At 40.5% G+C, this 24,365-nt stretch overlaps 1 protein-coding gene across 1 annotated transcript in view; it reads left to right on the top strand.

Annotated features, from left to right (window-relative positions):
- Positions 1-24,365, top strand: part of UST (uronyl 2-sulfotransferase) — a 156,738-nt gene that overhangs the window by 97,297 nt on the left and 35,076 nt on the right. The window contains exon 5 of the mRNA XM_042822417.1: positions 756-909. Within this exon, the coding sequence (XP_042678351.1) occupies positions 756-909 (154 nt within the window). The remainder of the gene's footprint in view (positions 1-755; positions 910-24,365) is intronic.

Here is a 24,365-nt window from a genome sequence, read left to right as displayed (position 1 = left end):
AGATGTTTTTACCCTTTATTTTTCTTTGCACTTGCGTGTACTTGAAATTGATACTTAATTTGTTTTTTGATGCAGGAATTTTCATATTAATATTTTAAAATTTCCAGTAAATGCAGTATGAGGGCAGAGCACTACGTTAACCACTAAATGACCTCAAATCCAGATATGGAGCAGGCTTGGAGGTGAGGGGAGGAAGATCTGCACAAGATACAGCAAATAAAAAGATGTAAATACCATGCATATCTTTCAGCTCATCCAGGGGAGCCTTTTGAAATATGCTTGAGTGTTACAAAATCTTTCGTGTGTTCTTACTCTTACTGTACATGTGAAGGTGGTTCAGGGCTGCCTCGTGGCAGCCAGCATCAGACACTGCCTGCTCTGACACGATTTTCAAGGCAGGAAGCATTTAGAAAAAGAAACATTTGTCCTTAGTTTAATCTGCAGGAAGCTTTTCATCTGAAAACTGTAAGGAGAAAACAGAAGCATGACCATAGATACAGTGGAAATAGGTTACCTTTAGTGTAACTAAAATGTTTATAGTCCACTACAGCTTAATAGGATATTGTAGTTACATTTAATCCTTGAGAGATCTTGTGTGCTTTTACAGAGTTTTGTGTGCAGTTGTAAGCGTTTTGCTCAGTTTTGCTTCTAGCCTTGTAAGTGCTCTGAACTCTATAGCACACAGTTTGAGAACCTTCAGGTGCGCCAGTCTGAAATCTTCTGATGACATTCACCCATTTTTTTCTTCCCACCAGGTTTGGAGGAGACCAGCCGGTGTACATCAATATTATTAGAGATCCTGTCAATCGATTTCTATCCAATTATTTTTTCCGACGTTTCGGAGACTGGAGAGGAGAACAGAATCATATGATCCGTACCCCCAGCATGAGGCAGGAGGAAAGATATCTGGTATGTTTAAACAAAAGGATCCTATTACTGATTTCCCAGTGTAGATACATAATGCTTATGTTCAAACTGCAGGGCTGAAAAGTGGGAGACTGAGGCATCAGTGTTGCAGCGTTACATTTTTTGTCCTGCCTGGTCCTTAGTTTTGTTGGCCTTAATGTGAAGACTGCTTCTGTTGAATGTAGTTGTCCTGTTCGATCTTTGTAAGCTGGCAGCAAGTCACGAATGCCGTTGAATTTCAGTCCTTCTATGAGGTTGGATCTGGATGGTACAATAGTTAGACATAATAATTCTGCCAGAAGTTATCACTGTGAATATTCAGGCAAGATTATAGGTTGAAATGTGGCTGTGTAACTGTGCAGCCTTGCTGGAGAAAAATTGGAAAACTAAGCAATCCAGTGAGTCTAAGCCTCTGATTTTTTTTCTGATCGTATACAGTTTTTTCACACCAGGGCTCTGATCTCAGATCCAGGTTTGGTTTTGTATTCTTTCTTTGAAATAAGAAGGTGGTAATAAAGCTGGATGAGCTGCTTTTCATAACAACGGTTGTTATTTTCTTCAACAGTTGAACTGTCATAATGCCCATAAGCCTTTGTCACAGACCAGGATCTCTTGGCAGTAGCTGTACAAATACTGAGTGAAAAACATGGACGCAAGGGTGGTGGTTGGCTTGTTTGATGCCTGATACCCGGTCTCCTTTCGTGCTCTCCACCACCAAACTAAGATGACAAAAAGGTGGAAGTAAACCTTACTTTCTCTGTAACAGAGGTTCAGTTGGTTGCACTCAGCCCCATAGAGAGCTACAGGATGTTCAGTGATAGGAGAGCTTCATGTTCTCCCATGACATGTTGCAAGCCAGATGTAACAAAACAAGCGAGGGACTGTGGTTGCTGGAGAACAAAGAGAGAATAAACTGCTATTTTAAGATGTTTTGAAGGGCCGGTAAAGTACAAGATGTGCTGTGGATGAGCTGAAGAGAACACATTCCAAGCAATGGTTTCAGTCCAAGCTAAGGCCAGATGGATTCAAAGAAAATTGGTTGTATTTCCACGTAATAGGGCTGTGTTTGTTTGTTTGTTTGTTTATTTTTGTATTTCAGTGCAATTTTTTATTTGTCATGCAAAGCCCTGGGAACAGCTAATTCTATAAATTACGTATAATGTCAGAGGAATGACACAATGTGCCCCTTTTCCAGTACAAGTGGATGAGAGTTTAAGCAGAACTGAAATGCAGAAATGAAATCTAATTTGTTATGTTTATGTAGGTTTAAAAATTAACAGAAATCATCTCTTTCATTTCTTGCTTTGGGGTGTTCTTTAGGAAGTTATATTTAATTCTTTACATGCATATACATATATATACCTACACGTAAATCAGTAAGAAGCTACAGTCTAAAGCAAATAAAACATGGCCATCTGTTGAGGGCATTAGTTGTTTTGTTGACAAGGCTGTCTGTCTTATGAGACTCCATTGGCAACCTTTATCAAAACTGTATTTTCTTTCTGGTTAGATCTCCAGTTGATTGTTAGAAGCCTGGAAACATTGCTGTGATCTGTCCTCCATCCCTCCTTGGCCAAGTTTGAGTGTCAGTCGCGCAACTCAGAAAGGGTGGTTGTTCCTGTCAGAGTAATGAGTAGGCCACCTGCCAGTGAAATTCATTTCAACAAAAGCTGCTCATTCTGAATATTAAGCATTTTTAAGACTGTTGCTGTTCAACAAAATAACATGCTATGTGACTGTGTTTTAAATTTTTTTTTTCTCAGAGGTGTAAAGAAATCTGCTGGCATGTATTTTAAAACTAAGGTAATGGATTCTGTGGCATGGTAGTTTCAGAAATCTGCAGAATAAATAGGCTGATCTGGCTGTAAAAAAAACTAAGCAGTTGGTTGTACATCTGTGCATGAGCCAGGGCAGCCCTTTAGCACACAGATAGTCTCATTGTCCTTAATGGTTCTTCCCTAATATTTGACTTTATTTTACTGAAAACTCACCACAAAGTGTCATGTTTTTGTTTTGTTTTGTTTTTTACAAAGACTGTTTGAACAATAAGCTTGCAGTTAAGAGATCTCTGTGTTTCATATGCTTAAAAATATTGCTAGCATATTAAATAATTTCTGTATTTTAGGCCTGGACAACTACTTGCATGACCTGCTGTAGGGAACCTGCTTTCACAGGGGGGTTGGACTTGATGATCTCTGGAGGTCCCTTCCAACCCCTACGATTCAGTGATTCTGTGATTTATCAGAGAAATGAATTTAAGTCATTTGTTATGAGATGAGCCTGAAGGTGAGCTGATACCTTAAAAGCACAGGAAGGATACAAGCAGCTTTTGCTTCTCTTCTTTCATTATGCCTCAGATGAAAAGCTGGAAAACACAAAGCTGCTGACTGCTCTAGAACGTTGAACTCTTTGCTCAAGATCCTGAGAAGCCTTTGTGCTGTCAGCAGTTATAGACATGAAATGCACTGGAGAATGTTTATATCTAAGGCCTGGTACCTCCTCTGTTTTTACCAGTCAGGTTTGTCTGAGGAAAGGAACTCAACCTTTGGAATTGGAATATTCAGTGGCTAATTGCGTTTTTGTCCAAGCACTGATATTTTGCTTCTTTTGTTCGTTTGTTTGTTTGGAAAAAGGAAGGTTTGCTTCTTTTGGAAGGTGTTCTGTACAATGGAGAGATTTCTGAGGCCACTCTGGCAGCTTGGTCGGTGGCCATGAACACTGCCTCTCTCGAAAAGCTGAGAGTATGCATTTTGTCTCAGAAATTTCAGCAGGAAAGTATGGGAGCTCAGCACCTCTTTAAAGTGGTCTCTTACAGGGAAGAAGAAGATTTCAAAATCAAGGTTTGTAAAGTTATGCACTCAGTGAACTCCCGCTGTGCCATTAGGTTGTGATTAATAGAAGCATCCCTTCCTCTCAGCTCTGATCCTTAGGGGGAAAAAGGGCAGGAAAGAAGATGTTGGAAAAACACCTTGACGTCTTTTTGTTCCTTGGGTGATCTTTTATTTATTTTTTTCAAACTGTGAAAATCAGAATTGCTGTCATTGCAAAAATCAGACACAGAGACAGGAATTTCCACTGTTCACCGATCATTTGAAATTTTCTCTGAATAGAGGTTCAGGCTTTGACTCTGCTCCAGAAAAAACAACCATTCATTCAAGAGTCAAATAAATTGTTTTAAATGTTTCGGCAAATGTCTGTGTTTACCAAAATTTAATTCAAAGCCAAGATGGAAAACAAGTCCTTTATTCACAAGTCAGATTCGATGGAGGCAGCTGCTGCAGCGTGACACTTCCCACTCAGATCAGCAAGCTCCTTGCCCTGACCTGGCACTTTTTGTGCTTGAGTGAATTACTGTCAGTCACTTTAATAGTTCACTTCCAAACTTCCCCAAATAATAGTGTTGATGTGGAGTATTGCAGAAAGGGTACTGGTTTGAGGTGGTGGCAAGTACTTCAGGTAGAGCCTCAAGCATTCTCATGCAAGAGTTACCGTATCTTGCATTTCTGCAAGAGAAGACAAATTCATTATAGTGAATTCAAATTCACTGTCGTAACTGTGTTTCAGATTGAGCTACTGTAAATAAAGCAAGCAATCTCTTGTCGGTGCAGCTGGGATCACTGCTTGTGCTCAGCAAGACTGTGCATCAGATAATATAGCTTGAGGCCTGAAAGTGCAGAAAGTAAGAAACATTCCTGATAAAGCATGACAGCCATAAGTATTTGAGAGCTTTGTATTGAAGTTGCCTTTCCCAGAAGGTCTGTTAGTGATTATCTAGCCCTTACTACAACTGCAGTATGAAACATGAAATACAGAATATACGTATAGCTTTTCCCATTTTTCTTTAACGTGTGCTGTGACTTTGATGTAAAACTGCTAAGGGTGATTGAAGGCAGGAAGCAGTATGAGCTGTGCATTGTTGACTGAGTTGCAGGAAAGCTGGTTCTATGTGCTTTAATCTCTGTCAGTTCTGGGGTCACTGGAAGCATGATTCCTAATTATATATATGTATGTGTATATATATATACATATATATAAAAAGAGAGAGCTCAGTAAGTTAACAAGTGGTCACCTGCACATAGGATTTTTCTGACATTCATTATGAATAAGTAGGGTGGGAGAGTTATTTATTCATTATAATTAAGAGAGTGGGAGAGTTGCCTAGTTGCCGGTTGTGGGAGGGAGCATTTCCGTACAGTATTTTTCTGCAGAAGTTACGTGTTAATTGACTGAACCATAAACTTTTGGAGGGTCTAGTGAAGTGAGAATTGTTTGAGTTGAGAAGTGGAGGTATGCAAAGGTTATGAAGATTTGCCTATATCCATGCAGTGCGTATCAGATATCAGTTGCTGGATTCATAGCTTTAGGTAAGAGACCGATGTTTTATGCACCCTCAGTGTTTTTCTTCCCTTCCCAAACATACACCACTCATTTTGCTCCCTGTGCACTGTTGAGTGTCGAGATGACTTGAAATGGTCATTTGAGGTCCTTTAGGGTATCCTGAGCTGCAGGGCAGTTTGCAGCTGCACCCCTCATCTGAGGATCGCACAGTAGCATCAATCTCTGTGCTTGCCGGGAGGGTGCTGCTGGAGCACAGCCACCTGTCAGCTGACCCAATTAGAACAGTTTGCTGCTTCTTCTCTCTAATGAGTGCTTTTAATAGTCTCCAGCTGTTCCCTTTTGCTTTATTAACTCCTCACAGCAAAATTTTTGTCATGTTTTTGTAACTCTTCATCTACTGTGTATGCTCCAAAGCTCTAAACAAGCTATCATTCCCCTAGATTTTCCCATTTTATATTAATAATTTATTGGACTGTGAAGTGAAAGATAATTCAGATTTCACTTGGAGGAGGGACCAGTTAAACAACTTAGAAAATGTGATTTTAAAGGAAATGTTTTCATGTCTTACATTTTCTTTTCAGTGACTGTAACTTACAAAGCAATATTTTTTAATGTTCCCTTATGGATTTGCATTCCTGATAGTATGGCATTATGCAATTATGATTGTGAGAAAATGTCTTACCAATCTGTTTTCATTTACTAATTGGAGTCAATTGCATACAGTCAGTAGGCAACATAGTATTGTTTAAGATTGCAGTGCTAAAATCTTTTATGTAATTCAAAATGCATACTTACAGTAATAGCAAATATGCAAAGATACAGATTCTATTAGCACTGTGCTTTTGATTATATCATTCTGTATTGCATTCTTTTTCATGCTGATAGGATACAGCATAAAATTGTGGAATCATAGAATGATTTGGGTTGGAAGGGACCTCAAAGATCATCTAGTTCCAACCACCAGTAGTAACCACAATATTTTGTTTCAGAATTTAAAAACTTGGGATATGTTTTCATGCAATATTCTGTCAGTTAATTACACATGACCGAAAATTTCTGGCTGCTGCAAATGTTTAGAAACTGCATGAGATAGCAGAAGCCAAAGAGCAGAAGAATCTCATGCTCTGAGTACCCTCAATTGCATTTAAATATAGCGTTATTGCAGAGAGTTAACACCATTAATAAACAGTACGTGGCATTAAAGCTTTTGTATGTACACTATTTTATGGTCTTACATTTAAGGACCTACCTGCATTGATCCCCAGTTAAGAAATATGAACCTTCATTTTTATGCAGATTTTGCTAAGTTTGTTAATTGTACCTTTATGAATCTAAATAATACAAAGTATCTCTTGATGTGTTCTTTTGTTTGTTTTGAGTAAACGCACTGTGGTAGCTTGGGGAGCTAGTTTTCTCCAGCTACTCTATAAGAATCTAATGTCTGTGGAGTGGAAAATCCCAAATGCAGAACAGAATCTACTGTATCGAGCACAAGAATGATCCTTTCCTGCCCTGGATTTAATCTCCAAAACATTCTGAAAACATATCATGAGCATTCTCTCTTGCCTTATCCACTGTATTTAGCCACTGGCCACTGCATAATTTTTTTTTTTTTTTTTTTTTTTTTTTTTTTAAGATATCATACATATTTGTCAGTGGAAGTCTGACTTTTTGAAATGTTTATTTTATTAACATTAATTAAAAACGATTTGAAGTCTTATCTAATGAAATCACAGTAGACTTCTCTAGAGAAACCTATTAAATACCTTCTTAAGTACACTCCTAGGAGTAGATCTGTTTGTTTCTCCTGGTTGCTTTGTGCTCTCACCATGTAAATGAAAACTGGCTTATTGACGTTGCGGTGTGGAGAGAAACTGCAGAATGTTTTAGTTGTCTTTATGGATGATAGAGAGAGAAGCACCCCACCACTTACAGTCAATATATTGAACTTGATCAGATTATGGTGTGGTAATGCATTTTCAAGCAGTCCGATATTCATTTTGCAGGAATCAAAAACTGCAGGAACTGACAACGTGTAAGGAAAAAAAGAATTTATTAGTCTGCTTTATTTCTTGTCTGTCGTTCTCCTTCCTCTTTGCCATTTGCAGTTTGCACATAAGTTTTCTGGCTGTCAGCACTGGCAGCAAAGTGAAATAAACTGAAATCCCAATCTCTAAAACTTCCTTGTAAAGCTTCCAGAAGTTGGAATCACAATGAGAGTTGAGGATGCTCGAGCTGGTGGAGTCACCTGCCTGTGGCATGCTGATAATGTGATGAGAGATAGCAGTGTTCTCATAAAGGTATTCAAGACTATGTGCTGTGCTTTAGATGTCTGGCTAAGATAATTCAGGTACTCTGTAGTGTTAAAAGTTGTTTTAGTGATGCCCTGAATGTATTCTAAGATATCTCGTGTCATCATTAGTTTAAATTGAGCATCGTCAGCAAAATATTTTCCAATTGTGTATTGTTTGGTGGTGGTGTGGACTCTTCTGTCCACTGTAGAATAAGTGGATAAATTCTATATTTTTAAGTGTTGTGGTTTAACTTGACAGCAGCACAGCTCCACACAGCTGTTTGCTCTCTTACCTCCAAGTGGAATGAGGGAGAGAATTGGAAACAAAATAGAATTCATGGGTTGAGATAAAAAGCTATTTACTAAAATGGAAGAGGAAAATGGAAACAAAAATTGCACTGATAAGAGAGTTGTCTGTATATGTATATATTTATATGTATAGTTATCAGCAATGCACCTACCTGACAGAGGAGCCCAGCTAACAGTACCTCTGCTCACTAAGCAATGCCCTGCCAGCCAGTGCCCAGGAATCCCCAAGCAGAGGTTGCCCCCCAGCCAGCTGCCCACAGCTTTATGGCCTTCCACATGGAGCCAGGGGCATGCTGTTCTGGTCAGTACCTGGGCTCACATTGCTAAAGCCAGGATTTGTGGAATCCCTGGGGACAGAGCTGACAACGTATCCATGCTGGGGAGCTGGGGAGGCATTTGAGAGGTTTATTTCAGATGTTAAAGCCAGTATGTGGTTTTCTGCCCCAGCTAAATAAAGCTACTCATGCCTGTAACTCACACCTCTTCTGTTGTGGCAACCCCTACACCAATTCCACCTGTTTGGAGAATGTAAGTATGGCTTTTGGCTTTTCTGACAGAGCTACACAGAAATGATGCCTGCCCTGCTTAGCTAGACAATGTAATTTTTCACATTAGGATATTATGTGAACTTTGGATCAAGAACAAGAAGAACAAGGTGAAAGACTGGATAGAAGAAGGAAGAGGGAGTTGCTGGGAGGGAATGTAAGGAGCAGTCTCAAATTCAAGTCCTTAGTGCAGAGATCATCTCCTGGTGTTGTTGCTATTTGTCTAGCTATTTATCACTAGTTAAACATAGGAAGGAGAACAAAAAAACAAACAAAAAAGGTGATATAAGTAGCAGGAATGTAATAACAGTAATTATCATATGAGATTAGAGGACATCTGTGGCCAATCTCCATAGTTGATTGTTCTCTAGGGCAACACTTCCTCTTTTGAGAGCATGTGGTCTTTGCCCCAAGTGAACATAACCCTGGAAACTGCTGCTCCATATTAACATGCAGAAGAACTTCTTTGCAGTAAGGGTGACAGAGCACTGGAACAGTTTGCCCGGAGAGGTTGTGCAGTCTCCTTCTGTGGAGAAATGGAGATATTCTAGACCCATCTAAACACCTACCTGTGCAACCTATTAGTAGGGAATCTGCTGTAGCAGGGGGGTTGGGCTTGATGATCTCTAAAAGTCCCTTCCAACCCCTACAGTTCTATGACTTCCCCATGCAAGATGCACTTCCCTGTGCACTGCTGGTAATCAGCCCTGTTTCACTCCTGAGAAGGGCATTAATTGTTTTCTCTGCATTGTCAAATATTGGCATCCTCCTTTGTTAAATTAAATCCATATAGTGTTCATAGTAAATAACTTTAATGAATTATATTTAAGTTTTAGAGGTCTTAAACTCACAATATCGTGAGCACAAAGCAGTGAATGTTAAGTGAATAGTGTGTTTTATTTAAAAAAAAAGTAGACTGTAATGATTGACTGACTTAACACAAACAAAGAAAGAACCCTTTGTTTGACAGTGAAAATGAAGCACAAAGACACAAATTTAGATTTTGTTTCTGTCTCATTACAGAGTGAACAGAGCTGTAATGGGAATAGTTTTCCTAACAAACAGTTGTTCATTGTTTCATTTTGCTTTGTTTGCTTCATGCTCCTGTGAGGTAGAAACATGCATTTGTGTTTCTACAACTTCTAATTAGATACCAAACACTAGTTTTTGTTGGCAACTGAATTTGGATGTTCTCTCTGGTGTTTGGCACTGCCTGGCAAGTAGCTGTTGTGCTTTATCCCCAGAGCGTCTTTCAGGTGTCAGATATTCCAGATGTTCAGATTTTCCATCTTGGCATAAAGGGTATTACTGCAGATCTTTTGATTTTATTTTTAAGAGTGTGGTTTTTGTTTTGGTTTTTGTTTTTGTTTTTTTTTTTTTTTTTTTTTTTTTTTTTGGTAAGAGTAGAAGTTGTATTACGAGGTTGTCAGCATACTAATAGTTTCAGTTAAAAACTTTTTAGTATGGAGGCTCTGGGCTGGTATTGTGTCCTCCCTACTCATTTTTTTCCCAAGGGATATGAAAGGATCAGGAACTTCAGGCAGTGAGTAAATTGATTGCCTTTTTTTTTTTCCCGACTGATAAGTAATTGCAATCAAAAGAGCAGCTGGCAAGTGCTTACTGCAGTTGCTTTGGGAAGAATAATGGTTTCTGTGCCCTTAGATGAGGACTGATGCAAACCATATACTGTAAGGCATCTTGGCACCTAAGTGAGATGGAAACCCAATGGAAACAAACCTAGGCATCTGAGGGATACTGGTGGTCACTGAGAGTCCTTCAGAAAACTATGTATGTATGCTCTGATTCCTTCAGCCTTTTTTGGTGAGTTTTACTTAGAATTAAACAGCAAAATAACTGAAGTACAACTAAAGGTTGGTGTTGCCAGCAGGAAACTTGAGGGAACAGATTGTGATAAACTGCAAACTGGTACTTGTTGTAATTGAGTAGGGTTTGAAGCATTTTGCCGTTGTTTCTTTGTAGCCAGTCAAGTAAGGATGAGGATTGCTGCCTGGAACTCCTTTTCCTGCCTTTCTTTATAATTCTTCCCTTTTTTAAAGAAAGGGTACTTGTCAACTTTTTTAAATGCTGTGCTTTTTGATTATTAAAATCAAATAGGAAGACTCAAAAAACACACATCACTCACAGACCTGTTGGCTGATGATGCTGCACAGTTACAAGCTATCACAGGTGGCAGTGGGGGACTGTCTGGAATGAAAAGGTAAAGCCATCATTCAGAAGAAGCTGTAAGCTTTCTGTATCAGCAGAGAAAATAAGTGGTCTGTGAGTTGTTTCAAGGTAGGGAAGTTTTCCTTTCAAGTCAGAGCAGCATACCCTTTTTCTGATTTTTGCTCTAAGCTTTCTCTTGTTAACTAGTATTTTCAAAGCTCCAATATCCCTTGTAATTGTGGTTGCTATACCTAAAAAGGAAACGGAAGAACCAAAAAACAACAAAGAGCATTTAGCTGATTATTTGTTATTAGGGACTCTGGAAAACGGTCTGCTATTGTTTCAGCAAAGCTGCCTACTGCTTGATGAATTATTGAAACACAGCCTAGCCAGGTTACCTTGAACATAACTTTTTCCTGAGTTCTCGTCCAAGCATAGCCAGCCACTATTCATAACTAAGCTTGTCAAGAGTAATTTCCTCTTTCTTGGGGAAAAATCAAATAAGTGGTGGCAAAAAGGAAACTTTCCATTGCAAATATAGGTTGCTAAATGAGATTTTTAAAAATAAATTAAATTTCTGTCCTCTTTAAGAAGGAAAAAAAATATATTTAAAGCAAAATTAAATATCAATGGAAGAAAAAATGAAAGCAAATCAAAATTTCATCAGAATATAATCCAAAGAGATGATGTCTTTTGTAAGATGGCCCCTTAGTCCAGCAGAGTTATGAACTTCCATGACTTTATGATTGATCTTGTTTCTTGTTGTATTTTTGGAAGCAGAAGCACCTGAAGTGAGGTGATAAAGAAATTCTGGAGTTTCGTGAGGGCAGCGTTTTTCTGTTTTTCAAGGTTGTAAGGCTCAAAACTAAAAAGAAGTTAAACAGGAACATTTTTATGTCTCTAAATCTTGTTTGGGGAGTTTCAAATAGTTGGAGTTGTTCTTACAGTGACAGCCCTGTCTAAATGAAAAAGGAGATCGGTTTGTTTGTTCCAATTTGTTTCAGCTATTCAGTATGGTGCTGCTAGTAGTAATGCAGTAAGTAATAATCCAGAAAAGCATTAGAGCTGTTCAGCGGGGAGATTGTATAAGTAAGGAAATTAGGTAGGGTCAGCAGAGCAAAATCCATCCTCAGCTTTAGCAGCACGGCAGCCACATGCAGAAGTAATGTGGTTTTCTTCTCTTCTCTATGCATCTATTGTATCTCGGAGATAAGGAAAAGATTCAAGGTTAGAAGGCATTGGGCAGAAATCTGATAAGAAAACAGTTCTATTCACACTTGTGCCTTTTTTCTCACACCTTTCAAGAGGTTTGTGGTAAAGTACCACTACAAGTGTGGTAGGCCGAGAGGACATATACACCTTGTTGCTGTAAAGGAAGCCTGTTACCCCTGAAAGTTGACCAAAGCTATCATCTGAATATTGAAGAAAGTAAGCATTTTTCTCCCCAGTTCTTGACACATTAGCTTCTGTTACAGCATGTGCAAATGGAATGGTTCCATCTGCAGTTCTGTCTCTGAGAGGGTGTGCAGAATAGCATTCATGTGCATAAGCATAATGCTTATTGCCAGTGGAATTAACTTTCTTCTGGCTCATGGACTGCTTCTCTGATAACATCTTTAATATTCAGAACTCTGATGATTGTTTTTGTCAGCCTTTTTTTCAAACTTTTTCATCTTGAAACTATTGCTTTGTGACTATTTACTAAAACAATGTGATGTTATTGTCAAGATACTATGGTAGTCATAGAATTTCAATGTTTCTGTTGGTATAGGTGTTTTAGGGTTTTTGGTGAGATCTGATGAGCATGATTTCTCAGCATTGAGGTCAAGGCTTAGAGGAATGAGAATGTTTGTCCCAGGAAAGAAGGCATGAGAAACATGTGAAACTACAGAAATGACATGTTAATAAAATAGGCTTTCCTGTTTATAGCAACCAAGCTATGTTTTGAAAACTTTAAATCTTGTGATATCTGTACAATTAACATAGCATCATATGCAAATATGAGAACTTCCTGCATTGAGCTCTCATGGAGAGTAGAAGATACAGTTGGTTATCCTGGGTGAGACAGAAGCACCAGTACGGACTGAGAAGGAACTGTGGGGCTGCTTTCCCCTTTTGCTGTCCTCCCAAATGCTCCTGACATTCTTCAGCTTGCAGATCTCAGCCAGACATTGTATCCATATCTCTATTTAATATCCGTTGATAGACTTTTCTTTCTTGAATCTCTCGCTCCCATTTTATTTTTAAAAATCCTATTACACTTTTATCATCTAGAATATGCCTTCACCAGCCCTGATTTTATTCTGGCATTTTATCACCTAATCATTTAGTGCAATTGGGTTCTTCTGTAACTCCTTGTGGTCAGATTTCTTAACACTGTCATTAGAACTCTGAAAAACATATTATTTCACTGTTACACTTTCTTTGTTATGTGGAAGTGGTATCTCAGAGCAGATGCAGTGTAGCCCTAATCATTGTTTCATTTCAAAACCATAACTAGACATTTTACTTCCTGCCTTTAGTTTCCTATCCCTTATCAGTCCCTGCTCTGTTCTTCTTCCTGGGAATTTAGGCATGGGACTGTCTTTATCACATCTTTAGTGACTGAATCACAGAACTCTCCCGAGTTGGAGAAGCACAGCTTTCTTTGAAAAAACTAAGCTGATTCTTCCTAACGCTAGTTCAGTATACTGCCCTCTAATACTAGCTGGTTCTGGCAGTCTTCTGTTCATTTTATCCATTTTTCCTAAAGAATCTTGATTTATTTTGAGACATTTTTTTTCTGACTTATTCCATCTCAAAAGGGCTTATTTCTGAATACGAAAGCGTCTCAGATCTCATACGGGATAAGAGAGATTTTTGTTGTGATACAGTTTTTCATTCCAAACAATATTTAATGCATATTATTGCTCAATTCTGAGCAGGGCTTGCTGTCACCTGTGTCCACACTGAGCCTGCATTATAATGTGCTTGGCTGGACAACGAGACTTTTAACACTATTAGAGTAGAGAGATGATGATCTACAGTGCTATACGATGGCTTCCTCTGTATCTTAACCAATTTGTTTTTTAAAAAGCATGTAGCACATGTGGTCTTTCGGATCCAACATTTCAAGTAGAACAGAAGATGCTGGGCTCCACAAGATAGAGATTTAGGGACGTGAAAAACAATAAGAAAACCTTCTACAGGTACATTGGCCAGAAGAGACAGGCCAAAACAGGCGTACCTACTTTGGTAAATTTAAAAGGAGAACTGGCTTCAACAGATGAAGAGAAAGCTGAGGTGCTGAATGAGTTCTTCACCTCGGTCTTCACTGGTGGCCAGGATTCTAGTCTTTTTCACGTCCCTGAACCCTGCATCCCCAAACCTCTGTGTGGGGACCAAGGAGGTAAATCCCTCCCCATTGTAAGGGCAGAGCAAGTCCGAGAGTGCCTCCTTAGACTGAATGAATACAAGTCTATGGGGCCGGATGGCGTGCATCCCAGGGTCCTGAAGGAGCTGGCTGAGGTGGTTGCCGAGCCGCTCTCCATCATATTTGAGAAGTTGTGGCTGTCAGGTGAGGTCCCGGATGACTGGAGGAAGGGTCACGTCACTCCTATATACAAGAAGGGGAGCAGGGAGGACCCGGGGAACTACAGGCCGGTGAGTCTCACCTCCGTGCTTGGGAAGGTCATGGAACGGATCCTCCTGGACAACATGCTCGATCACATAAAGAATGAGCATGTGATCCGAGACAGCCAGCACAGCTTCACCAAAGGAAGGTCATGCCTAACTAATCTTGTGGCCTTCTATGATGGAGTGACGGCATTGGTGGACGAAGGGAAGGCGACTGATGTCATTTACCTGGACCTGAGCAAGGCCTTTGACATGGTCCCCCACCATGTCCTCATCTCCAGATTGGAGGGAAGTGGATGATTTGATGGGTGGACGACCCGATGGATAAGCAATTGGTTGAAAGGCCGCAGACAGAGGGTGGTGGTCAATGGCTCTATGTCCAGGTGGAGGCCGGTAACAAGTGGTGTCCCCCAAGGGTCTGTCTTGGGACCGGTGCTCTTTAACATCTTTATTAATGACATCGATGAGGGAATTGAGTGCACCCTCAGCAAGTTTGCTGACGACACCAAGCTGAGTGGTGCGGTTGATACGGTGGAAGGAAGGGATGCCATTCAGAGGGACCTCGACAGGCTGGAGGGCTGGGCTCGGGTGAACCTAATGAGGTTCAACACAGCAAAGTGCAAGGTTTTGCATTTGGGCCGGAAGAACCCCAGGCACCCGTACAGGCTGGGAGGAGTGGTCCTTGAGAGCAGCTCGGCAGAGAAGGACCTGGGGGTCCTGATGGACGAGAGACTGAACATGAGCCAGCAGTGCGCTCTGGCAGCTCGAAAGGCAAATGGGATCCTGGGCTCCATCAGGAGAGGGGTGGTCAGCAGGGACAGGGAGGTGATCGTCCCTCTCTACTCGGCTCTTGTGAGGCCCCATCTGGAGTACTGTGTCCAGGTGTGGAGCCCTCAGTACAAGAAAGACATTGAGATTTTGGAAAGGGTCCAGAGGAGGGCGACTAAGATGATCAGGGGGCTGGAGCACCTACCCTATGAGGACAGGCTGAGGGAGTTGGGCTTGTTCAGCCTGGAGAAGAGAAGGCTGCGGGGTGACCTCATTGCAGCCTATCAATACCTGAAGGGAACCTACACCCACGAGGGGAGTAAACTCTTCAAAAGGGCTGACAACAGCAGGACGAGGGGAAATGGATCCAAGTTGAAGGAGGGAAGATTTAGGTTGGATGTTAGGGGGAAGTTCTATACAAGGAGAGTGGTTAGGCCCTGGAACGGGCTGCCCAGGGAGGTTGTGGATGCCCCGTCCTTGGATGTGTTTAAGGCCAGGTTGGACGGGGTCCTGGGCAACCTGATCTGAATGTGTATGTTCGGTGGCCCTGCTAGGCAGGGGGGTTGGAACTACATGATCCTTGAGGTCCCTTCCAACCCGGGTGATTCTGTGATTCTGTGAGATGTGAAATGATTCCTTCATTCTCTCCATAGCACTCTCTTGTTCAGAAGGGAACTTACGTGAGACATCAGCAGGGTATTTTCTGCTTTACTTGGAGATGGAAAAGCTAAGCTAAAAGTGTTCTGTTTTAGGGCTTCTAAGAAATTGAAGAAAGTCCAGAAGGCAGTCTTAAAAAGGAAATACTGTAGGGAAATGTAAATCTTATGATGAGTAAAAATATGCTGTAATGCAGTTGTCCTCCAGTTATTCCATGTGTTCACCAAAATTCAAGACAAAAAGAAGTTTCTTTAAGTTGCATGAAGTTATATTCACGTCAGATAGTAGTAAAGGCTTTTTTACTTTAGGAGTATTAAAGCAGTGATATAAAATTAGAGAGAGAGCATATGAACATTTTAATGAACAGATTGGATAAATGACAACCAGCTTCAGATAAACTTGGCTCTCCATTAGCAATGGATGGACTAAAAGGCTTCTCGAGGTTCTGTTTTTTCTAGAGCTGCCTTTTCTCTCGCTATAACCACTGTCTGGGCACAGACTGCATTCCCTACATGTGCCACTAGCCCTGCTGGGGTGAGCCTCACCTGCCATCTACTTCTGTGCCCACTTCTGTCCCACTGGCTTCAGCATTGCAGGTTGAGCCCATCATCTGTCACTAAATAACTTCATGTGTACTCCAGAACTACCTTTTGTGAGCACAAATAGCTACATTATTCTGTTGAGTCACTGCTTTTCTTTCAAGCATCTGTTAGCCAGCATCCATCCCATTTGCATTCATGAGGGCAGAGAAATCACTGAGAGAGTATTTCCTGTTCAGTGTTTGCAGAATTGAATATATGCCATCCTTAATTGATTTTATTGAGGGTCATCATCTGAGCAAACTAATTTTCCAGGTTCTTTTATGAAGAGGTGTTAGTAAGCAGACTTGACAATTATACTGTCTTGGTGCTGTTGCCTCTGTGATTCATTCTTGATCGCAGCATAATGATCTGCATTTTTGGTCTTCCCTGGATCTGTGCCCTCTATAACAGGATGGTTATTTAATGCTTATACATTTCTTCCAGCTGGCAGGCACTCCTCCTTTTTTTGGCATAATTTCTTTCTACTTTTTTTTCTAATATATTTCCCATACTAAGAAGGTTTGAGGTGAAAAATACAAAAGCAATGGAAAAGGAAGATGTGAGAAGGTGCCACTTACATCCATGAAGTGGTTCTGTTCTAATTGCTAGAACTGGATGTTTACAAGTCAATACTAAGATTTCTGATAAAAGGAATTAGATAGAAAATAGGGATCTGTAAAAGGGTTTCATGTTTGTTGCATACATGTTTGTGTTGTGGGCAGTCACATCTGCTAAGTTATAGTGCCAGCAAAAATTTGTATATGAATATACAGTGTATGCCTTGCTAGATGAACATGTAGACAGTCAGCAGAAGACACTGTTTTGTTAGGTGCTGCTTCACTTGGAAAGGTGCCAGGAAGGAGACCTGAATATTGTTGGCAGGAAAGGCAGGCGAATAAGCTAAGCCAAAAAAGTCTATCAAAAAGAAAAAAGTAGGAATTCAACTTGGCAATGTATTTGCTTATGTGGTCTGGGGAAAAAATGAAAAACACATATATTGCCAGAAAAAAAAAAAAAAAAGGAAAAAAAAGAGGAAAGTCAATTCAAAGAAAACACAGAATTATCCTTAAAAATATAAAAACATAAAAATCAAGGAAATCCATGCTGATGTAAAGACAGCATGGTTTAAATCTAAGCAAACTACAAGCTACACTAGACTAGCTTCAGAATGTCAAGTTTTCTCATTCAAACAAAATTAAGGCTTAAGTACTATTCTGGTAGTTGAAAGATACCTTTGTCTTTTTCTCTAGCTTTTCATAATAGAATTTTCTCTTGAACAGTTGTACTATAATAATGCAGGCATTTTTAAACAAACAAAAAATACACTGTGAAACAAAGTGTAGCTTCATTAATGTGTGAATATTAATATTCAGTCCACCTATGCAGTTACTCATGAAAAGTATCAAACTTTGTATGTATTCCTTATTACACTACCTGTGCTGACTTTGTCATAGTTGCAAAAGGTTCTGTGAGCTTCCCAAACTGTTTCTCAAATGCAGCATTTGTATGCTACCCTGGACTGTGTGAAACAGAAATACTTAGTAGTAGGTCTTCAAGCTGTCCTTTCACCACCATTACAGAAGGGTTAACATTCAGATTAAATGTTGAAAAATATTTTTCAAGGCTGTGAAGTGCTTTTTTCTTAAAGGAAGAATGGTCCCCTCTTTATCTTTTCAATATGATTTTTATAGTATGCATGCACTTAACTTGCCTCAAGTGCACATATTTCTGTAACTTGCTACCCAGACCAGTAATACCAGAGAGGGATCTTGCTCTCAGAGAGGAGATAAAGTGTCTTTGCAGCCTTTTGACGTGGAGTAGCCCAACTAAGTAGAAAGGTAGATAGGGAGAAGAGTTAATGACCAGGCAGGCCTGTGAGCATTGTCTCTGTAGGGATCTGTGGTTTCTCCAGAATAATTGTGTATGTGGTAATTTTTTCATAAGATTTCTTTCAAAAATAGCCTAATGAATACTGCTGAAAACATAACACGGTCCAACCCTCCAAGCTGTCCTCATTGTGTCCCATAGACTCCCCAGGGACTTTGTGCAAGATGTGGGATTGGCATCAGTCGTGGGTCTTAACTACTGGCAGGGTTACACCACTGCTTGTTGGTGTCTGGATTTCTGCTCTTCTGAGTGAAAGGTGATTGTCTGGGTGAGAGAGATAGGTAGGTGAGCAGTCTCTGCTGCCAAAGGGAGTGATTAGCTGATGCTTTGAAAGCAGAAGTGGGGTTGTAGGAGGCATTTGAAGGACTGGAAAAAAGGGAAAGGTTAGGATTGTCTGAAATTAGGAACTGAAAAAATTAATTGGAGGAAAAAATGTATTTATATATTCAGTAAGTCATTTGTAAGTGCGCATCACTTTGTGACAATTTCTGTTTTGCGCTAAGATGGCTGCAGGACAGCAGCTTGAATCGGGTGAGCTGGCTCTGCAGGGTGCTTTTGCTCTTCCTGCTGCTCAGAATCCCTGAAACCTTCTAACAGGTATTCCTCTGATCTCTTGTGTAAGCTGTTGTATTGTCTCCTTCATCACCAGCACTCTATGCCTTACAGGAGTATGGGTGATGAGAAGGATGTTTTTTCCATTTTTCTCTTTTTTCACTTCATTCTCTATTTGGTTTTGCTGCTGCTTTTTATCAAATACATGATTTAGCTTTAAGTGAAGAGCAGTTTTTGGAAGAAATGATCATTAAACTTCCCTGGGAGTTTAGGAGATTAAGGACTCTTTTTAAAAGCACATTTCAGCTCCTGACAAATACATGCAAGAAGGGAAGCTGAATACCTGCAAAAGTGTAAAATGTCTGTGTGGCCTTTTCAGAGTTGTACAAAGCATTCAGAGTTGCATCTCTTCAGAAACATGCAAAGTGTAGGAGTTGAAGGGAATATTGTCTGTGACTAAAAGCCAAGTTTATAAATGCAAAACTTAACTTTGTAGTGTTCATCAGAGGTAAAGCAACATTGCCTCTTGGTCTTCAAATGGAAAAGGCACAGTAGCACTATGAAAGAGATAATTCCTGGTGAATGAAGAGAGAAGTCCCTGGTGGCACCAGTGGACCTCTTAGTGCTATAGAAGAAAATGATTGGTGTGGCTTCAGCTCCAGCAGCTGCCAGGAGCTTGTATGAACATGGAGGGATATATCCAGGTCAGCAGTATTTTGGCCCAGAAGACAGCTGGTGCCTGAGTGACACGAGCACACACTCTGGTGGCAGTTTCCTTGTCACTGCAGTGACCACATGAATGAAATAACCAAGATAAATGAACAGTGTGAGTGAAGATATTTGACCTGTATTGCTCAAGGAGGAATGTGCTCTATGCAGTCATGGTGCAGCTGTACTGTGGTGAGGATTGGTGGGGCCTTTCTGTGAGATGGGATTCTTTGGCCTTTTGAGCCCGCATGGGTGTGAAGGGGCCGTCACAGCTGATGCAAAGGGGACAGCTGGGGACAGAAAACTGTATTTTGGTTAGCTAGGCCAGCTCTGCCATCTCCTGGGAGATCTTCTCCCTGAAGTACCGCTGCTCTCTCTGAAGTCTGCTATTAGTGTCCAGGTAGCTCAAACGAGTGTGCTGTGGTCTCCAGAGGACAATCAGCTGTCTCAGAGAGATCCCATATGGCTTATTTCCACCCACGCTAACTGGCAACCTTCCACCAAAGGGTTTGATATCACAACAGCCCAGGCTAGGAGGCACTTGGCCTTGGCTCTGCTGGCAGCACTGCTCTAGGAGGCAATGCCCAGCACCTCATGGGCAGCTCCTGCCAACATCATTAGACTAAGTGCACCAAGAAGCACCTGAATTTGAACCAAGCAGATCAACCAGCTGCTGTGTGGCTGTAATTATCCAATTGTTCGGTTGAGCAAAAACACTGAATATCAACAGATGACATAGAAATGTTTTTAGTGAGGGTTAAAAAAAATATGTATTGCATTGTAATTTATTTTCTGTAGAAGTATGTAAACAGATAACTTGCATAGCTAAATAACGTCAGGACGTATTAATTACAGTAAGATATGTTACATTCATGTTTGAAAAGCTTAATTCTAACTGCACTTTGATTCTGTAGTTTAGCCAGGGCAAAGTACATCTTTCTGCAGCCTTTCAAAGTAGGAAAGCTTTTCCCAGCTTTTCCTTCTTTCCTCCCATATTTACACTTCTGCACCATTTTCTGAGCCATTTTGTTTACATTCTCATTCCCATTGCTCTTAGGTACCCTGAGATCCACAGGCAGGAGTTGGAGAAAGGGGCGGGTTATTTTATCTTTCGTTTCTGTGTTTGTGTTTAGTTTGTATGATGCAACTTTATCCCAGGGATGTAATGGTCAGCTTGACCTCCTTACAAGCACTGAACAAGTAAGAAAATGTTTGAAAAGCCTTGGGAGAATTCTGGGGGCTCTCAGCAAAGTAAAAAAATTTTTCTTGGCTGCCCATGACGAGGACTAGACTGGGACGTTGACTGTGGCACTGTATTAAGAGCAGCCTTGTGAGCAGCAGAGGTCACCATTGACTGGGCACACTCACTGGTTTTCCACATCATGTTACTTCATTTCCTCTTATGAGTTTCTACTTGAAAGGTATTTATTTAGCTCCCTGCTTCCTCTGTAGCCTCCATGACACACCTGTGCTTCACATCTGCTGCCTTCAGACCCAAACAGGGAACCTGCACTGTGACCGGGCTCTATCAGGGTCTCCTGGCTCTGCCGTGGGAGCTGCAGCATCCCCACCACAGCAGGCATTGAAAAGTCTTTCAGAGAAGGAAAGGCCACTTTTTGGCTTCCCCTGGGTTAATGGATGATTAATGGAAAAATACTTGCCAGGCATGTGTGTATTAGGTTGGATATTAGGAAAAAATTGTTCTCAGAAAGAGTGATGAGGCAGTGGCACAGGCTGCCCAGGGAGGTGGTGGAGTCACTGTCCATAGAAGTGTTCAAGAACCGTGTAGATGTGGCACTTCGGGCCGTGGTGTGAGCATGGTGGGGGTGGGCTGACGCTTGGACTGAGTGACCTTAGTGGTCTATTGTCAACCTTATTGATTCTGTGATTCTATTTGGCTTGTTAGTCTTTATTTTAAATTGTTAGTGACACTTAGAATTGCCATACATCCATGGCAGAATCTGACTTTTCTGTAACTTTTGATTGAGACACTTAGAATGCAGAGAATGTTTTGAAGCTCAAGGACTTTTTTTTTTTTTTTTTTTTGTCAACATGCATGTTCCTTCTGCTGGCCAAAAAGTGATTGATTGATTGATTGATTGATTGATTTTTTCAATAGTTGAAAATTTTGCATTGGAAAAAGAACTCCCAGTTCTCAAACCTAAGATCATACCTTTTTAATATGGTAGTATGTGATACAGTGTTTGCAATGAATTAAGGATCAGTAAATTGCTGTATGTTCTACATAAGCTGCTTGAAAGTTTACCCTTTTAATGACAGCACAAAAATTCCAGAACAGATTTTATATCCTTTTTTTTTTTTTTTTTAGCACAGCAGACTTCCCTAATGACATATATGAGAGCAAATAAAATAGTTCTGTTGTTATTAGCTTATCAAAAATTGTCAAATGTCTTTGATAGATTTCTGATAGGTCTGTCTTGTTCTCAGATTAGCGTATTAGGGCACATGACAATTTCTTTATGAAGGGCAGTGTTACAGACACAAGTAAGCACTACCAAAGTGCCACTTCAGCCCAAATTGTAACAATAATAGAAAAAAAAAAAAAAAAAATGTTGTTAAAGAAATTGTTTCTGTTGTTACTGACAAACCCAGAGCTGCAGCAGGGCCAGTGCTGGTTCCTGGGGAGCCATCTGTGTTGCTGCAGACAGAGCTCAGCGGGATGTGAGCAGCGTGGATTGTGGTTGGGAGCTGTGGAATAAAGCAAAATCCCTTTCTTTGCTGTGGAAGGGTGTGATCAAAGTAGCTCTGTTTCTTTCTTTCTGTATCTTTCTCAGATGTATTTGAATTATTTTTTTCTCTAATACTCCTCTGGCGATCTAAATGTAAAAAGCTGTTCATCTGTCAGCTTGCAAGTTTTTGTCTCACAGTACTTTCTGCCCTGGAAGATCTATATCCCTCTAGGAAAACATGCTCTTAATGGAAAAAATGTAGCATGAATGTGGCTTAGGATAACAGAATAACAGTGCCTAGAATAACATAATATCACTTTAGTGTTTTGTGCCCAGAAAAAGCAGGAATTGGTGCAAGTCAGCTAGCAGCCAAAGAGCAGCTTTGTGTAGGTCTGTGTAATGTGATGAGTAACTCACCTTCAGCCGTTCTTGCTTTTGCACACACACCCCAGCCCCCTTGGTAAAAATGGTAATTTCACGTATCATCACATATCAATGGTAATTCCACGTATCACCCGGTGAAATCTCCTCTGAGGGGATGGATGGATGCTGGTGATTTGTTTCACAAATTTAGAATACATTAAAACAGGAAAGGAAAGCAGGTGCTGTGAATAAATTGGAACCATCCAGCAGCTGTAATACAGATCAGATGTGGGTAAATAGCGCTGCTTTTTGCAATGGCAGTAGTAAAAGGATATTGAAATGGGGCAGCCTTTTGACCACAGGGCAAGCTTGGTGCTTTTGATGTTGGGAACATGAAGAGTGTGCCATTATGTGGTGGAAAACTGGAGATTCACGTGAAAATGTACTTGGCCTTTATCTTAAACCTTTATTACGTCGAGGTCCTTGTGCATTTCTTTCACAAGTGAAACCTGAAGGGAAGTGCTGTTAAGTAGTTTAGATTGGTGTTGTCCCAATTGTCCTGCAGCTTCAGCTCTTGACACTGCAAGGGAATATTAAACATTTATTTTTGATTAAGTAAAAACTATTCACTTGTTAAAGCTGCAGCATTTTTCCTTTGAATGTACATTGTTTTTTATTGTATGAGTGTTTTATTTGTCCATATTAACCAAATACAACTTTCAGAAGGAGAAGGTGGAACCTGTTAGATTTTTGTATTGGATATCAATCTTTTTTTTTAATCTCAGAAATATTACTTCCTGACACACCGTATTCATTATTCTTGCAATGAAACAATAAATGTCCTTGCTGTGAATTATAAGTTCATTGCCAGATTCTGTAGGTGCTATTATAGAAACTGGAGAGTATGTATCCCTGAAATGTCTCTGATAATGCCTATAATAAAAATACAATGAATCTTAAAAAACTGTCATTTTTAATTATCATAGAATCGCAGAATGCCTTGGGTTGGAAAGGACTCTGAAGCCCACCCCACCCCCTGCTATGGGCAGGGCTGCCCTCCACCAGCTCAGGCTGCCTGGGGCTCCATCCAACCTGGCCTTGAGTCCCTCCAGGGATGGGGCACCCACAGCCCCAAACTGTCTCACTTTGAGGGCTGGAGCACCTTTCCTATGAAGAAAGGTTGAGGGAACTGGGCCTGTTTAGCTTAGAGAAGAGAAGGCTCTGGGGAGTCCTCATTGTGGCCTTCCAGTATTTGAAGGGGGCATATAAACAGAAGGGGGAATGGCTGTTTATGAGGATGGATAGTGATAGGACAAGGGGGAATGGTTTTAAACTGAGACGGGAGGTTTAGGTTAGATATTAGGAGGAAGATTTTCACACAGAGGGTGGTGACACACTGGAACAGGTTGCCCAAGGAGGTTGTGGATGCCCCATCCCTGGAGGCATTCAAGGCCAGGCTGGATGTGGCTCTGGGCAGCCTGGTCTGGTGTTTGGCAACCCTGCACATAGCAGCGGGTTGAAACTAGATGATCATTGTGGTCCTTTTCAACCCAGGCCATTCTGTGATTCACCATTCTCTGAGTGAAGAATTTCTTCCTAACGTGATGTAAATGTACTTTCTTCCAGTTAAAAACTATTGCTGCTTGTCCTATCTCTGCAGGCTCTGATGAAAAGGTTTTTTGCCATCTTTCTTATAAACATCCTTAATGTATTGAAAAGCAACAATAAAGACTCTTGTGTTTAAAAAACAACATGAAAGAACTATTGAGATCACAGAAGTAGCGCATTAACTGTGCTACCAGTAAATTTCTCAATACTGTTTGTTGCAGTGACTCACAAGGATTAATTTAAACTCAGAGCCTTGAATTTAAAAATTATTGCTTGGATGTAAATCTTATAATACGTATGCAAGGCAAACCCTTTAAAGTGTGCTTGAGTACACTGTGGGGAGCAGGAGAGGTGGGTTGCTTGTATCCCAGGTGGCAGT

This window comes from Centrocercus urophasianus, unplaced genomic scaffold (genome assembly GCF_019232065.1).
Source record: "Centrocercus urophasianus isolate 14NV4802_14NV808 unplaced genomic scaffold, USGS_Curo_1.0 seq_10, whole genome shotgun sequence".
Lineage (NCBI taxonomy): Eukaryota > Metazoa > Chordata > Aves > Galliformes > Phasianidae > Centrocercus > Centrocercus urophasianus.
This window is presented reverse-complemented; position numbering and strand designations above follow the sequence as displayed.